The following is an 18,232-nucleotide window of genomic DNA, read 5'->3' on the forward strand; positions in this document are numbered from 1 at the left end:
CCCCCACCCTATATCTCCCACCTGCCAGGGAATTCTGTCCGAAAGCCAAGCCCCCACAGCATTGACCCTAGAGGCCTTGTGGACTTAAAACCATCTCAGCACCTCTAACCACTACCATTCATCTTTCCTTTTTTCCCCGGTCTATCTTTACCCTCCAGATAGCCGCTGAGAACTATAGCCCGCAGATACTGCATACGGCAAGATTTCCTTTTTCCCCCTGGTCTATCTTTACCCTCCAGATAGCTGTTGAGAACTATAGCCCGCAGATACTGTATAAGGCAAGATTACCACTTCATGCCTATTTACAATAAGGATAAAGTCGCTGTAGCCAAATCTCCCCGTAAAGCTTTTAATAGCCTTTTTCTCTAGCCCATTAACTTCTCCTATTATGCTTGGGGTGGGTCGGAAGTGCTGTGTAAACGCTGGTCCAGGGCCAGATTTGCTTTTAAGATGGTAAATAGTGCGATTTGGATTAGGGTAGAGAAAGCGGACCTCAGGCCAGTGCTTGGGGTTACCAGAGCCATTCCGCTGCAGACGGGGAGCAGACCAGGGGGAAATCCCATCGGCGTACAGCCACAACCCCTCACAGCCCCCAGCAGCAGGAGAGATTGGGGTCACAGTGCCAGGGAGCTAGGGGGCTGCGAGGCGGGGATCAGGCTACGCCCCAGCTGACGAGAGGCCAGACGAGAGGCCATGCTCCACACAGCCCCGGCCCACTCCAGGGCTAAAATTAGTAGCCATGTTGATGAAAATAAAGTTGGGGAAACGCCCTGGCTCAGCTCTCATAGAGAGGACGTAAATGATTCCAGCTCAGAGACGAGGAGGAGGAGAGGAAGGGAAGAGGATAGGTAGAGGGAGCGGGCAACAAACTGGACCAGAGCACTAGGAATAACAGGACGTGATGTACTGTATGGATCATAGCCAAACTCTAGAGAGTGAGGGAGTGGGTCTGGAATGTGCCCACGGTATCTCCCTATCTCAAGTGCTCCTATATCACGGATCCCTCTCACCCACCCAGCCAGCCTCTGTAGCAGAGCCCAGTCTGGTTCCCCAGAACCTCTGGTGTTACGCTATAGAGTAAACCATTTGAAATTTGTGTTTTTCTTCTTTTTTTATTGTTGCTGTGCTTTATTTCCCTAAACTCTTATTTGACCAGTTGAATGACCTGAGAGAATCTTCAACAACCCGTTGGGTTTGGATGCTACTAGTGACTCTTCGGCAATATCACTGTCTCATCGAGTTTATGATCAGTGGAGAGCAGGAAGAGGGCTGGATTTGAAGAAAATATCACATTTTATTTCCCAGAGACATATGGATCTGATTTACTCCATTTTCTTCTAACTCTTTGCATTCGACTGAGTGTTGGCCATGCCCTTCGCCCTCCTCTTCTGGGCTTTCGTGCCCTTTTTGATCGCCCTGTCCCTGTTTCTCTTTGTGTCCCTCGCAGGAGGTAACAAGGCCAACAAGAAGACGGATGGTGTGAAGGTAGGGCTCCAGCTCCACATGGTTCTCTTCTCACAGTAGAATATACCTGACCTGGAGGAGGACTTTCGGAGGCTAGCCGTTTAGTGTGTACAACACGCGCTGTCGATAGACCGTTATCATTCCAAAATCTGGCCGTTATTCAACATTTTGTGAAAGGTGAAAGGTGCTTTCACGTCAAAAGCTTCACTGCCGAAATGGAATAATCAAACATGCTCTTTGAACACGTCTGAACACAGATCTAAGTACATTACGGGATTATGGGAGTTTGACTGTTTGCTCCATTCTCTGAACATGCTGGCCCCACCCAAAGCCCTGATCTCCTCCAGTGTACAGAACTGGAGCTGCTAATAGCCCCCGCTTCCCTGTTTGTTTGCCCCCGTACACAGTCTATTGTCTCGGCCCCATGCCTTGGTGTGAGACTGGGCGGTGGAGTGGAGAGGTGTTATGTTCAGTTTTGCCTTCATGTCACACTGTTCAGATGCACAGAGACAGCTGGCTGAGAAGCAGTCCAAGTTTAGTCATCTTCCTTGACATAAGTCCAAAGTTGTAAACACACACATTTCCTGGTTTGTCCTAATGGCTGGACCGAATTCCCCTACTAACATATGCAGTAGCACACAGGAGAACAGAAGATTCATAGCAACCCTGTTTGACAACATGCTTGGCTACAACATCATCCAATGTTCAGCATATTGTCAGTTAGATAGGTAGCTAACCAGATCAGTGCTTGGACATCTTATCTGTCTGCGATCCAAAAGGAGAGTTTGTCTGTGTATTGATGTCGTTCGTCTGTTCCAGTATTATGAGTCTGTTTTGTGAGTTAGTGTGTGTGAGTTACTATTTACATGTATCATGGGATATGCTCCACTGGTGGTACTCCTCCAGTTCCCCCGGGGGCCAGTCCAGGGTGTCTGATACTGGGATAAGTGAGGCATGCTGCTGGCCACTCAGCCCTGCCACCTCTGCCTTATCAAAGGCATTCCTCCCTGACCACAGCCCTGCCTGGCCCGGAGGTATCCTACATGACACACCGCCACACGGCCTGCCAACCACACGGCTCAGAGAGGTGTCCGGGGGAGACGACAAGGGCACCGTGGCAATACGAACCCCAAACACACACAAACACCTTCAGCCTCAAACCCACACACACACACACACACACACACACATCCTCCCTCTGCAGCATGGAGGTCTCCCTCTCCTCCCTCTGTTGCTCCCTGGCTTCCGTCTCCATCTCATTCTGCGTGTTACTGTCTAACCTCTTCTCATTTCTCTTCCAGAAAAGGAAGTCCAGTTTCAGCGTCCAGCTGATGGTGAGTGTGATTTCCCCCCGTCCTCTTGACAGCGCGTCTCTGCCGCACTCGGCTTTCCGCCTAACAGGGAAAGTGATAATAGCTTTTTAAAAATCCAAACGAACCAAAGAACAAGCAAATAAAAGCTGTCATTCAAAATGGAGCTGGACTTTCTTTTTGTTTTTGTGTGTGAACATCCCATAACGTTGCCTAATCCCGCTGCTTTTTTATATGCTCTTGTGGGGAGGTGGGGGGTGGGTCATCGTGGGGTAACCCATCTCTCCTTTTCTAGGTTCTTCCCTCCCTCCTGTTCCTCCCTCCCATATCTCACCCTACTCCTCATACCACCCAGACCTCTGATTAACCAAATAGCCTGTTCTCTCTCTCTCTGAAAGGTGCAGACAGGGAGGAGGCTGGCTGTCTGTCCGAGGTGTGTGTATGTATGTGTGTGTGTGTGTGTGTGTGTGTGTGTGTGTGTGTGTGTGTGTGTGTGTGTGTGTGTGTGTGTGTGTGTGTGTGTGTGTGTGTGTGTGTGTGTCTTGACTCGGATCTTCCACTCACCCTCGTGTGGAGAGAATAACACCTGCTGTAATTGAATGTGAATCTCTGAACCTGTCTGTGTGTTGTTTCTAGGAATCCTCTGAAAGCACCAACACCACTATTGAGGATGAAGACACCAGAGGTAAGGCTATCCCTTTCCTCTCACCTCTCATAGCCTCACCACCTGCAGTCTATACGTGTTAATAGGACAGGGTGACAGCTTTCAGGAGGAATATACAGTATCTCTGCTAAACCTAACAGATACCCTATGAGCATCATGTACTGCATGTTACGCATACGCACTCACACACACACACAGCTGTTGAGATATGGCTTTCTCTGGCTCAGAAAGTGACATTCAATAATGCTATAAATAACACTAACACCAGCACAACACGGCTATGAATAGGTTCACTCTTACTTCAGTTGCAGTCCACTTACAGTGCATTCGGAAAGAATTCAGACCCCTTGACTTTTTCCACATTTTGTTACAATACAGCCTTTATTCCAGAATTGATTAAATAGTTTTTTCTCCTTATCAATCAACACACAATACACCATAATGTTTTTAGAGTTTCACATTTATATAAGTATTCAGACCCTTTGCTCAGTACTTTGTTGAAGCACGTTTAGCAGCGATTACAGCCTCGAGTCTTCTTGGGTATGACGCTACAAGCTTGGCACACCTGTATTTGGGGAGTTCTTCTCTGCATATCCTCTCAAGCTCTGTCAGATTGGTTGCTGCACAGCTATTTTCAGGTCTCAAGTGATGTTCGATTGGGTTCAAGTCCGGGCTCTGGCTGGGCTACTCAAGGACATTCAGACTTGTCTCAAAGCCACTCCTCCATTGTCTTGGCTGTGTACTTAGGGTCGTTGTTCTGTTGGAAGGTGAACATTCACCCCAGTCTAAGCGCTCTGGAGCAGGTTTTCATCAAGAATCTCTCTGTACTTCGCTCCGTTCATCTTTCCCTCGATACTGACTAGTGTCCCAGTTCCTGCTACTGAAAAACATCCCCACAGCATGATGCTGCCACCACAATGCTTCACCGTGGGGATGGTGCCAGGTTTCCTCCAGGTGTGACGCTTGGCATTCAGTCCAAAGAGTTCAATCTTGGTTTCATCAGACCAGAGAATCTTGTTTCTCATGGTCTGAGAGTTCTTTAGGTGCCTTTTGGCAAACTCCAAGCAAGCTGTCATGTGCCTTTTACTGAGGAGTGGCTTCCGTCTGGCCACTCTACCTTAAAGGCCTAATTGGTGGAGTGCTGTAGAGATGGTTGTCCTTCTGGAATGGAATGGAATGGAATGTTCTCCCATCTCCACAGAGGAATTCTGTCGGAGTGACCATCGGGTTCTTGGTCACATCTTTGACCAAGGCCCTTCTCCCCCAATTGCTCAGTTTGGCTGGGCGGCCAGCTTCAGGAAGAGTCTTGGTGGTTCCAAACTTCTTCCATTTAAGAATTATGGAGGCCACTGAGTTCTTGGCGAAGTTCAACGGGCAGACATCTTTTGATACACTTCCCCAGATCTGTGTCTCAACGCAATCATGTCTCGGAGCTCTACGGACAATTCCTTCGACCTCATGGCTTGGTTTTTGCTCTGACATGCACTGTCAAATGTGGGACCTTATATAGACAGGTGTGTGTCTTTCCAAATCATGTCTATTCAATTGAATTGACCACATGTGGACTCCAATCAAGTTGTAGAAGCTCAAGGATGATCATGGGAACAGGATGCACCTGAGCTCAATTTCGAGTCTCATAGCAAAGGATCTGAATACTTATGTAAATAAGGTATTTCTGTTTTTGCTTTTAAATACATTTGCAAAGATTTCTAAACCTGTTTTCGCTTTGTATCACATTTCAGGTATGACTCAGATGCAGACAGTGTCGAAGAAACAAACGTTTATTTCTAATACAGGGGCAGACTAATGACAGGTCAAAGGCAGGCAGGGGTCAGAAATCCAGAGAAGGTGCAAAGGGTCCAGAACGGCAGGCGGTCTCAGGGTCAGGGCAGGCAGGGGTCGATAATCCAGTGAGATGGGGCAAGGTATAGAACGGCTGGCAGGCTCAGGGTCAGGGTAGGCAGAAGGGTCAAAACCGGGAAGGATTAGGAAACAGGAGCAAGAAACAAACAAGACCAGGGGAACAAACGATGGCAGGTTTCACGAACAAAACGAACTGGCAACAGACAAACAGAGAACACGGGTATAAATACACAGGGGAAGATGGGCGACACCTGGAGGGGGGTGGAGACAAGCACAAAGACAGGTGTAACAGATCAGGGTGTGACACTTTGTCATTATGGGGTATTGTGTGTAGATTGAGGCATTTTTAAAATCCATTTTAGAATAAGGCTCTAACGTAACAAAATGTGGAAAAAGGGAAGGGGTCTGAATTCTTCCGGAAAGCAATGTACATGGCTACTAACTGACAACTTAACAGAGGGGGAGAGCAGATTCTAAAATCTCTGCTGTATGTTTTTTGAGACAGGTCTACTATGACAATTGACTACTGTGAAAACATTTCAGTTCATAAAGCAATGCAAATAGCTACTGTATTGACTCCCCTTTGATACATTGACAGCGGCAGTACCCTTATGAATGAATATGAGTAAGCCAGTTAGATAACGGTTGGTGGGGGAGTTGCATTGCTATTGCTTATGTCATTAAGGGCTCCTTCAGTTTGAGCCTCCATGTTCTAGGGAATGGGAATAAATAGATAAAAAGACCTCCATCTCTTACCAACTACACTGAACAATTAATACAAGTTATTCAGTGGTACTTTCTCAGCTCTTAAGGTTCCCTGGAGAACTCTTGCCTGATAAAGAACCTTTGAGTTCATTTTGGGGTTCCTGACATGGCATCTTCGGTTCTTCAGATTTCTAAAAATAAATTACTATTTCAAATATATGTTGATTCAGAGGTGTAAAATAACCACAGTGTTGGTGTTTTAATAGAACTTGCCAGTTTGTAGTCCTAGAAACAGGAAATGAGTTACCTCTGGTTCGTTCAGCCATTCCTATGTGGAAAATAAATGGCGAAAGAAAAAGGGTTTTGGGGTAAACGGCAAGAATAAGGTCTGAGGTTAACACAGGTTTAGGATCTCTTATATGTTTTGTTCTATGAGATAATATCAGTCAGTTAAGAAGACCTTTATGAATTGTGAAGCATTTGTGTGCTTTTCATTTAAATGTACAAAAAGTGACTTTAGCAGATTAAGATTATTTCATAGAACAGAACATTTAAACTCTCCTAAGCCTGTGTTTACCACAGATCTTATTTTCGACATTTATCCAAAACCCTTAAACTCCATTAACTTTACCATAGGCTTTGGCCAACAAGCCATGACAGAGTTAATGCCATTACTATTGCTTTCTATGACCAGAGTTTAACCAAAACCATGCCCATCATTATCATATTTCCCAGCATGCTCTATTGCTGGTAGATTTGTTTGTAATTGTTTGTTGTTTTTGTGTTTTTGCATGTACATTGATTGATTCATTCATCTAAGGCTACTCAAATATAAATAACATACATATTTAAAAAATATTCCAATCTTGTTACTTGGATTTATCGCACCCGTTACTGATATGATTGTTCCAGTTTAGATGTTTAAGGTTGTCTCATACAGTAGGTTGCGGTGTAATAAAAAATGGAAATGTTGGATATCTCCACTCTGGCTTGATTCCAATAAGAATTACACATCACTTTGCAGGCCAGCATAATGTGACTTGCAGGCCTGATGTGGCTTGTAAACTATGAGTTTCAGGCCACTGTATTAGGGTATAACTAGGCCCTCAAAAGAAGACCTTATGAAATATGTATTGTCTTGAATAATACAATTTTAATGACAACATGTTCACTTAGCATCTCACTTGGTGAGGGCCACAGGACTGAAAATGAAGGAATGCAACAACCATGTCTCTGTCACTAGCAAAAATAGACGTGTGGTACTGGTTACTCTAAAATTCACTCTAAAGGCACCCTGGGAAATATGCAAATAAGGGGTTAAGCCTTACAGCAGGGCTTTTCAATTCCAGTCCTGGAGGGCTGAAACATTTCTGGTTTTGGATTTCTGAACGGTTCTTCAAAGAACCATCCCATTCATGATTCTTCAGAGACCCTAAAATGGTTCCCTTCTCGCCTCGCTCTCAATAACCTTATTTGGTTCCAACTTGCACCTGTATATTTAAGAGTGTAGAAGAGAAGGGCCTGTGAGTTAAGGCTCCTCTTTGACTAGAGAGGCTCGTTGATTTTTTGGGGGGGGGGAAACAAATGTGTACATTTCAACACCTTATCTCCTTCCACAAGAGTAGTTTTTTGCATTGTGATTTCTCCAGGGAGGAGTGAGATACATATGGCAGAACTGCAATTCGGGTGGTGTTGAGAAACTGTGTGGGTGGAGTGGGCGAGTCGAGAGATAGAACTGTGTTCTCTGCAGTGGTTGGAGGAGGTGCTAGGAGGCTGAAGGAAGGACAGAGAGAAAATTATAATTCTATCAGTTCTGTATTTACAGAAGAGGAAAAGTGAGTTAGGAGGACAAACTGTGAGGAGGTAACCCCTGTGAGCGACCCCTCTTTACCATATGCAAGGCGCGACCTTGCTTTCCCAACTCTGAGCTGCGACCCAGAGCTGGTAGGAGAAAAACTCTCTCGGCACAAGCAGCTCTCCGTGTGGGCAGAGAACAGCCCCTTCACACTCAGTAAAGCACTGGGAGGCAGTAGGCAGCACACACTGACACACGTGGACACACACATGGACACACACATGGACACAAGGCCACACACATGCATGTACAAAGCACGCACACACACACTGACACACGTGGACACACATGGACACACACACGGACACAGACACAAGGTCACACACATGCATGTACACACGCACGCACTCATGCACGCACAAACGCACGCACGCACACACATACACACACACACATTACTCCTACTATATACTGTATCTTTGAAATGTTATCTCACAGTCTCATGCTACAGGAAAACTGTGTTGAATTTTAGAGGATATATAATCAAATCCCAGGGCTTTACGAAGGAGGGATCTAATTTATTTCCTCCACTGCCAGGCATATTGGAAAATAATGAATTTTACTGCAGTCCCATTCATCATGGTGGTTGTTGTCAGTAGTTTCCGTGCAGAGCTGTATGTTTGTGCTGTGTGTTTGAGCTGTGTGTTTTTGCTGTGTGTCTGAGCTGTGTGTCTGAGCTGTGTGTCTGAGCTGTGTGTCTGAGCTGTGTGTCTGTGTTTCACAGTGAGGAAACAGGAGATCATCAAGGTGACAGAGCAGCTTATAGAAGCCATCAGCAATGGAGACTTTGAGAGCTACACGTAAGTAAACAAATCATATACTGTACCTTCCCATTGCTGTTCACTGACTGTATTGCTGTTCACTCACTGTACTGCTGTACACTCAGAAAAAAAGGGTTCCAAAAGGGTTCTTCGGCAATTCCCACAGAATAACCCTTTTTGGTTCCAGATAGAACCCTTTTTGGTTCCCGGTAGAACCTTATGTGGAAAGAGTTCTACCTGGAGCCCAAAAAGGTTCTACCTGGAACCAAAAAGGGTTCTTCAAACGGTTCTCCTATGGGGACAGTCGAAGAAACTCTTTAGGTTATAGATAACCCCTTTTTTCCCTAAGAGTGCATATAAGTAACATAGGTGGAATAGAAAGAAATGTTAGTAACATCTGTTTCAATGCAATTCCACTGATAGAGTCTGATGAGCTCCATTGTGACAGTGGAATTGATATCTCCGGGTTTGGCTTTAGACGTTAATCTAAGATGACATTAAGGTGGTTGTGCGGGGAGAACTCCTTAGGTCTATGTCCTTACTGATTTAGAGAGAACATCAGTCCCAGTGCATGTGTCTGGAACTAAATTCCTCTAATAAAGGAGGGGAGAAAACTGTCCGCATGACCAATCGAGGCCATTTGGAGGCTTAACAAGCTGATCCCTTGGTCGTTGAATAGCTTGTGCATGTCAATAATTTGCTCCAAAATGTTGCACATATGCTGCATGGTAATATATTCCATGCAAACCATATGAATAATGTTTTATTTCATTATATGCAGCTCTTGAAATGTGTAAATGGTAAAAGTGATCAATTCAATATCCCATCTTGAAGTGCTTGAGTAGTGTGACTCTCCCCCAGCCAACTGCACAGTGCCAGATATAGATTTCTTCAGCAGCAAGTTTTTCTCCAAACTTGGCATTCTGAGGGGAGTAGCAACCCCCCAGTCTGTTCCTCGCATGTCTGTCACAACTTGCAGCCAGGGGGTCATCGGAGCACCTGTTCAAAACCAAGGGTATAAAATTCCCATCCAGGTCAGGAGGGGAATTTATTTTATGTGATTGTTAGAGGGTCACAGTCATGGTAGCGCTGTCTGCCAATTACCAAGGCCTGGAAAGAATATTCTCCCTGCATGCTCAACTCTTTTACAACCATGCAGCGATCTGCCATGGACACGGAAAACACTGTGTCGAGTGAGTCACATGCCCCAAATACTGCATGAGCAGCTCTGACTGGAGGGTCAGTCTCATCGCTTTATTGAAGCACTTCAAAGAGCAGAACAGAAGATAACCTTGGCTCTATTTCTTTCCGGTTGTCTTACTGTCTCTATCCCTGACTCTGTCTGCTTCTGTCTCTCTTTATTTCTCTGTCTCACTTTTTCCCTCCCTCCCTCTCTCCCTCCCTCCCTCTCTCCCTCCCTCTCTCTCTCTCTCTCTCTCGTCTCTCTCGTCTCTCTCTCTCTCGTCTCTTCCACCTGTAGGAAGATGTGTGACCCCAGTGTGACAGCGTTTGAGCCAGAGGCTCTGGGTAACCTGGTGGAGGGCCTGGACTTCCACCGCTTTTACTTTGAGAACTGTAAGCTGCTTCCTTCACTCCTACTAAATGTCTTTTGAAATTATAAATATACATTTTACATCACACACAGACAGTTTCACGCTATAGGAAAACTGTGTTGAATTTCAGAGGATATGTAATCAAATCCCAGGGCTGTACACAGGATGACTATAAACCTCTTGCTATACAGCAGTAACAATCCATTTATTGTCCCAGTGAGGGAGAGAGTGACACTATAGTATAATATATCTTTGGAATGCGCTTGAATCGCCCCTTTGTGCCAATAAATTCTAGCTAACAGTATCCATAATAAGTGACACAATGTCATTTATATTTCATTAGATGTGGTTAAGATGTTTTATTTTTTATTATAAACACAATAGAACCACAAAATGCTTCATGAAAATACATGAAAAAAAAATATGCTCAAGATAACATGAAAACAAAGCACATCTCAAATACATAAGGAGGAAACCTTGAAAATAAAATAAAATTGATTACTAGGTAACATTCATTAAAACAAGTATACTTTCTCTAAGCCTGCGCAGTTGTAAAGCATTTTGCCCATAAACCATTTCTTTAGGTTTATTGTAGGGATGTATTTTATATGGTTTGGTACACCATTCCATTCCTCTGCACCAGTGTAATGGAAATAGCTTTTTCCAGCCATGCTTCTATTGCGCAGCGGTCTGATATTGCCAACTGGCTCTGGTGTGATGGCTATGAGAGTCTCTAATGAAATGAATATAACCAGACAGGTAACTGCGGGCAAGATCATTTCTAACTTTTTTTAAAAACGTCAACAGTTTGATCTGCACCACCAAATCAACAGTTCAGTCCCCTGAAATGTGCGTCCTATGGCTGAGCATTGAGTGTAACTTTCCTTTGTTTGTTTTTGGATGTTTTAAGTTTCATTCAGATCTTTTGTTATGCCACTGAATCATGAGATACAAGCATCGTCATAGTGACAATGTATTAGAGATGTTGCCAGGGTCCTCATAGACTCTGTATCCAGGAACTTGGCTACCCTTGCCAGGAACGTTGTCATGGAGTGAACCTTCCCAATGACCTTCCGAGCCATGAGTTCACCTGTCATGTGTTGGTCCAGTTCACATACCAAGTATGTGACAGAGCATTTTTCCTTCACCGCTACACCATTACACTTGACAGAGAAGTTGGAGGAGTTTCTCACTTTGTGTTTGGAACCAAACAGGATACATTCTGTCTTGCCTAAATGCAGAGACAGTTTTTGTTGGATAACCACTTTCTGACTTTAGTCAGTTCGCTGCTTAGAGTCTTTTCAACGGTCTCCTTATTCTTATGTGAAGCCAAGAGGGCAGAATCATCCACATACAGGAACAGAGGGCATGAACAGGCGGAGTCTATGTCATTTAGGTAGAGCAAAAAAAGCAATGGCCCCAAAATGGTCCACTGGGAGGACACCACAGTTTATCTCCTTAGCATCAGACAATGTCCTGCCCACATCCACACTTTGGACCCTATCAGTTAAGTGTGGCTTCACCCATAATAAAGAGTTGGTGCCTAAACCAATTGCTTTCAGTTTGTACAACAAAATAGCATGGTTCACAGCATTAAATGCTTTTTGTCCATACCACAGGCATGTCCATACCACAGAAGTTGCCCTTGTCAATTTATTGCTAGATAAAATCTGTCAAGTATAGTAAACAAGTGCCGGGAGAACATATAACTGGACTGAAAGTCCTATAAAATGTACTTTAGGATCTATTCATGGAGTGATCTTTAAAAACCCTTTGACAACACACTCAAGATTGACACTGGTCTGTAGTACCCTTGCTCAACTTTGCTTCCTTTCTGGTTAAAAGGAACAACTCTTGCATGTTTCACCTCTTGATTCTGAGGGTTACATAAGGTCCAATATGATCAGCAGCATCACTCAAGAATCCAGCTGGGATGTTATCCAGTCCAGAATCTCGTGTATTTTTGGCAGTAGACTACGTACATTAAGATGTAAACAATGCCTCTGGAGGCGAGGGGCTTGAATGAGTCCACCTCAGGAAGATCCGTTTGGGGCACTTGGTTGAGTTCTCAATTGATTGGTCCTTTGTCCACTCTCTCACAACGGGTTCAACACTGTCCATCTTCACCCAACGTTGGGCCTCCGCCTCGGATGGTGGAGCGACCACCACCTCCGCCTGGCACCTTCCGGCATTAGTCGCCGCCAGTCTCTGTAGCCTCTGCCTCACTCCTCCTCTTCTCTCTCACTTCCTGGGCTTTCCTATCCAAACATGGGCTTGCGGGTGTGGCTTGACTATATCCATCATCCCATCCATATAAGGGCACACGGCAAGACCCAGATGCAGACACAGGAGGCAGATGGTTAGAGTCGTTGTAGTTTATTTATAATCCAAAAGGAGTAGGCAAGAGAATGGTCGTGGACAGGCAAAAGGTCAAAAACAGATTCTGAGTCCAAGAGGTAAAGAGTGGCAGACAGGCTCAATGTCAGGGCAGGCAGAAGGGTCAGGCAGGCGGGTACGGAATCCAGAAAAAACAGGCAAGGGTCAAAACCGGGAAGACTAGAAAAAGAGAATAGAAAACAGGAGCACGGGGAAAACACGCTGGTTGACTTGAAAACATACAAGACGAACTGGCACAGAGAGACAGGAAACACAGGGATAAATACACTGGGGAAAATAAGCGACACCTGGAAGAGGTGGAGAATCACAAAAACAGGTGAGAGATCAGGGCATGACAATCCAGCCCTGGTGGAGACTAGAATTGATGTCTTAGAAGAAGCAGGCTCTCCTGTGTGTACCGGTGTCTAGTTGCATCTTTAGTTTCCATGGTTACCACAGGTGAGAAGGACATCAAAAGCAGCAAAAAAAGCAGCTAGAAGTCCTCTGTTTGAAAAAAAAAAAAAATCCATCCAGCAGTTGAAGCAATGTACAGGAAACTGCACGCATGAAAAACACAACGGTCTTTGGCTACGGGCAATGAGATGATTATAGGAAGATCTAGGCTGGTATTTCAAATCAAAACAGCTAGCTAGTTGATTGGAGAAGTAGTCAAATATCCAAACCAATTCAAAATGGTTGATACATTTAAAAAAAAAAAAAATAATGATTTCTGTATTCCACTTGTAACGAAGACACAGGGAGTCAGGATGCAGGTGCAGCTGGTGAGTTTAATAAGAACGAACAGCGTGGATACACGAACAAGCGTGGCATATGAACACAGAAACAATACTGCCTGATGGGTGAGAAGAATGGAGGGCTAGATAAAGGGTGAGTAATCGGGGAAGTGATGAAGTCCAGGTGTGCCTAACGATGAGGCACAGGTGTGCGTCATGAAGGTTGCCAGGTGTGTGTAATAATGGGTTGCCAGGATTGGTGGTTAGTTGACCGGAAACGTCGAGCGGCAGAGAGGGGGAGCGGGAGTAGACGTGACAATACTTGAATAGCTATCAACCAACTAGGTCCTGCTTTCAATTACGTTGAGCTAATAAAGGCTGACATTCGTGATAGTTAAAATCTGTTAAATTTGTGAATGTCTAAATCAACATTAAACAGACAAGGGGAGAAGGACTATGTAAAGGGCTCGATTTTTGTCATTGTGAGCATATGCAACGTGTCTGCCTCCGACATAAAAAACAAATGTTGACTTCCCCACAAAATTACTTATTTACTTATTTTAGGTTTAAGGAAGGGTGTAGGTCCCATTCTTTATCATAGAGCTATGAAAGTTTCGTATTTAGATCCGCCTGCTTGAGACAATTTCAGCTATTGCTTTGCCATGTCTGTGCCCTGATGCAGACGAGCTGGATTCATGTTTTTCTAAGGACCACTCCTTTGACATAACGTTGCAGGGAAGTTATATAAATGAATGTAATGATGCAGCTGACCACCAGATAGAGGCAAATACAAGTTTATTCCACTGGGGATGTTGACATCGTCCTAGGAATGTCTGGATGGCTGTCTTCTGACTTCTAAAACGGTGGGAAACCAATAAAATAAGTAATGTAAACATATAGAGTATTTGAATATAAACATATTCGGGAAGTATTCAGACCCCTTGACTTTTTATTCTAAAATGTATTAAAATATCTATATTTTTTTATCAATCTGCACACAACACCCTGCCACCATCATGCTTCACCGTAGGGATGGTGCCAGGTTTCCTTCAGAAGTGACGCTTGGCATTCAGGCAAAAGAGTTCAATCCTGGTCTCATCAGACCAGAGCAACTTGTTTCTTTAGGTGCCTCTCGGCAAACTCCAAGCGGGCTGCCACTCTATCATAAAGGCCTGATTGGCGTAGTGCTGCAGAGATGGTTGTCCTTCTGGAAGGTTCTCCCATCTCCACAGAGGAACTCTGGAGCTCTGTCAGAGTGACCATCGGGTTCTTGGTCACCTTCCTGACCAAGGCCCTTCTCCCCCAATTGCTCAGTTTGGCTGGGCGGCCAGCTCTGGGAAGCGTGTTGGTGGTTCCAAACTTCTTCCATGATGGAGGATACTGGGTTCTTATGGACATTCAATGCTGCAGACATTTTTTGGTACCCTTCCCCAGATCTATGCCTCGACAGAATCCTGTCTCGGACAATTACTTCGACCTCATGGCTTGGTTTTTGCTCTGACATGCATTGTCAACTGTGTGACCTTTATATAGACAGGTGTGTGCCTTTCCAAATCATGTCCAATCAATTGAAGTTACCACAGGTGGACTCCAGTCAAGTTGTATAAACATCTCAAGGATGATCAATGGAAACAGGATGCACCTGAGCTCCATTTAGAGTCTCATAGCAAAGGGTCTTAATAACTATGTAAATGTGATATTTCAGTTTTTTATTTTTAATACATTTGCAAAGATTTCTAAAAACTGTTTTGCTTCGTCATTATGGGATATTGTGTGTAGATTGATGAGGAAAAACATTTATTTAATCCATTTTAGAATAAGGCTGTAACGTAACAAAATGTGGAAAAAGTCAAGGGGTCTGAATACTTTTCGAATGCACTGTACCTATTTTTTTGTAAATCCAGTGCCCGATTTTGGGGGACTGTCAGCTTAAGATGTTTTAAGCACTGTTGTGAACACAGAAAAATCCAATTTAGTTGTTTTTCTATTGAAAAGTGTGAAAAAAATGGTGAAAACCAGAAAAAAATGGGGGAAATCCGAAACCTGTAAAAACAAAACAGAGAAAATGAAATTTGTGGGAAAAAATGGAATTAGGTTTTTATTTTCTACCAATGTTTTTTGCTGTGCATGACTGCACTTTAGAGCGTATGCCATCCTGCAGCACTGCATTTTGGTTGAAAGTTGAGGTCATGTCCAATACTGGCTATGCACTAAAGAGGGAAAGAGGTTGGGCCATCCTAGAAATATTTTAGAGGAATATAAAATAATATATACAATTTACCAGATGCTTTTATCCAAAGCGACTTACAGTCATGCATACATTTTTACGTATGGACGGTCCTAGTAATAGAACCCACTATCCTGGCATTTCAATGCTCTGCCTAGATGCATGACACTTTGAAGCTTTATTTAATATCATTTATAAAGCCTTTATTAAGCGGTTCTTATGCCCCCCCCCCCCCCCCCCCCCTTTAAAAAACACAGGTTTATGTCACATTTGACATTGGTGGTTATGTCACACAGTTATGCCACATTTATAAACCCTTTATAGAGCATGACATAAATGTGTGATTTCTGACACATTGATGTAGTGTTTATGAAGACTATATAAGCTGCACGTAACTTAAAGCAGGACCAAAAAATATATTTTTTATAAAAACAATGCAGGAGTAAACTACCAAGGCGACAATTACAGGATTACAGGAAGTTGTAGAGAACAGAACCTTGGAGACAGTTTCTGTAAGTGAATATAGTGCTCATTAGCTGATGCAGTGGCTGTATCCAGCCGTGGCTGCAGACAGCACGCTTTTGGCTCATTTGCTCCCTGATTTCTCATTTGTGGTGAGTAATGGACCAACCCTGCTCTGCTCTAATCCTCTCATATCAGCCACTGTTCTCCCAGGCAGTGGAAACAGCTCTAATGGGCTTGATTGGGCTATTTGGGAAAATGACAGAGCGGGAAAGAGGAAGAGAGAAATGGAGAGAAAGGGAGAGAAACATAATGAGAGTGTGGCAGGCTGAGAGAGACATGCTGATATGATAACATGAATGAACCCACTCAAATATGATTTCCATAAAGCATTGATAAGGGAAAAGTGACATCATCAGTGAGAGAGAGCATGGCGTACCTAGTCATAAACCACTGTGACAATTCCTGTAGAATGACTTATTCATTGACTGACTATTGTCTTGTTTGTTTGCTACTCCTCACCCCAGTGTGGTCTAAGAACAGTAAGCCTGTCCACACCACCATCCTGAACCCCCACATCCACCTGATCGGGGAGGAAGCTGCCTGCATCGCCTACATCCGCATCACCCAGTACATCGACACCAACGGCATGCCCCGCACCGCCCAGTCTGAGGAGACACGCATCTGGCACCGCCGCGACGGCAAGTGGCAGATAGTCCACTTCCACCGCTCTGGATCACCCTCGACCATCATTAAGTAAGTCAGTCTGGTGAGTCTCCTCACCGCTCTTCGACTGTCTATACTGGAGACATTTATCGCAGATCAGGGCCTGCCATCTGGCGGGAGATGTTGCAATTGCATGCAGGTCTATTATTACTCAATGCCAGAGATACATTAGCTGGACAGGCATAGACTACTTTTTCATCTCTTTAATTCCCTCCTATTTGTTTTTGAATGAGGTAAGTCAACCTTTCGTTTCTCTGTCTCCTCCCCTGCGCCCAGCTGAGCTCGAGAGCGGGAGGGTTTGAGTGAGACGTCTCTCTGAGTGACACCGGTGGGTGACCAGCTGGCTGCGTGGGGACACAGAGGGATGCCCACCGGCCGGCCTGAGGAAACACGAGCCCACTGCGTCTCATCTCTTTACTTGAAATCAGATTACTCCTCTCAACGCCGTCACAAGCAAATCGCATAAATGTCACACCATGTCAGGCTCTCGTGTATGTATATATGCTGTGCGTTTCAGGAACATCTCGGCCCTTGTCATTCTGTCTCTGCTCGGACTTTATTTTTTTCTTGTCATGTTTCATTGGCAGAGGCACAATTAGTACAAATGGATGCATGAGTGGGGTTGAATCTCTAAAGCACTTGCCGTAATCACCGCCTAGATTTTTTTTTACACGTGACTTGGCCTTTTCAATGCAGTTGCACTTACACCATACCGTTACACACCGCCATGCAATCCTCTGAACCCGGACTTGAAAGCTATGATAGAAACATTAAAGATGTACCATTTATCATTGAACCAAAATATCTACTGTACATGTTTGTTTAATTTGACATGGATTGGATTATGAGAAGTGGGCAAGCATTCACGGACAGTGAAATGTTCCTTTTGATTATGAATGTCTTATGGTGTATTCCACAGTTGATAATCCACCACCCCATGGTCATAGTGCCTCGAGCACATTTAGCGTAGACAACAGAGGAAACCGTACTTTCCCCTCACAGGTTTAAATGATTAAATGGTGGACCGCTGGTCTGAATAGCCACTCACCTCATGTGATTATATGACTAGGGCAATAAACTGCCATTTCTGGGCTTCAATACTATACACAAATACATCTTTACATCTACAGAAACAGCTATATTTAACATGGGTAGGGTACTGTACGTGGAAGTAATATTAAAGCACTTCTTTAGGTTCTTCCAATGAGGACTGTGGGTGTACAGATCTTCCCTACCTATTAGTGCTATCAATACAAACCCTCTTGCTTGTTAGAGCAGTTTAACTTACTTGCAACGGATAGTGTAAAGTACAGTATTCTGCCTACTACAGTGCAAAGTAAGAAGCAATTTGCAAAAGACCACTAACATTACCCCAGGATTTTCTGCAATAAGTTAGATTGTTTTTTAAATACTGAATAGTGTGTTCTGATAAAGATTTGGTGTGGATTTTAAAATGGCAATGATTTCAAGTGACTTGGTTTTATTGATGTGTTCCATTCCTTCTGTTTCTTTCCCCTCCAGTGTTAGCATCA

General features: G+C 44.1%; 1 protein-coding gene across 5 annotated transcripts in view; it reads left to right on the forward strand.

The window, feature by feature from the left end:
• The window catches only part of LOC120056652 (calcium/calmodulin-dependent protein kinase type II subunit alpha), a 68,574-nt gene extending 51,840 nt beyond the window's left edge, over positions 1-16,734 (forward strand). The window contains exons 13-18 of one of the 5 annotated variants that reach the window (XM_039004862.1): positions 1,032-1,045; positions 1,459-1,485; positions 3,411-3,459; positions 8,586-8,661; positions 10,103-10,197; positions 16,502-16,734. In XM_039004862.1, coding sequence (XP_038860790.1) covers positions 1,032-1,045; positions 1,459-1,485; positions 3,411-3,459; positions 8,586-8,661; positions 10,103-10,197; positions 16,502-16,734 — 494 coding nt within the window. Of the gene's footprint in view, positions 1-1,031; positions 1,046-1,447; positions 1,486-2,765; positions 2,799-3,410; positions 3,460-8,585; positions 8,662-10,102; positions 10,198-16,501 lie in introns of all 5 variants that reach the window. The other 4 variants (XM_039004861.1, XM_039004860.1, XM_039004863.1 and 1 more) reach the window with 4 other exon arrangements.
• Positions 16,735-18,232: the final 1,498 nt, after the last annotated feature.

The sequence above is a fragment of the Salvelinus namaycush genome, chromosome 12 (genome assembly GCF_016432855.1).
Source record: "Salvelinus namaycush isolate Seneca chromosome 12, SaNama_1.0, whole genome shotgun sequence".
Lineage (NCBI taxonomy): Eukaryota > Metazoa > Chordata > Actinopteri > Salmoniformes > Salmonidae > Salvelinus > Salvelinus namaycush.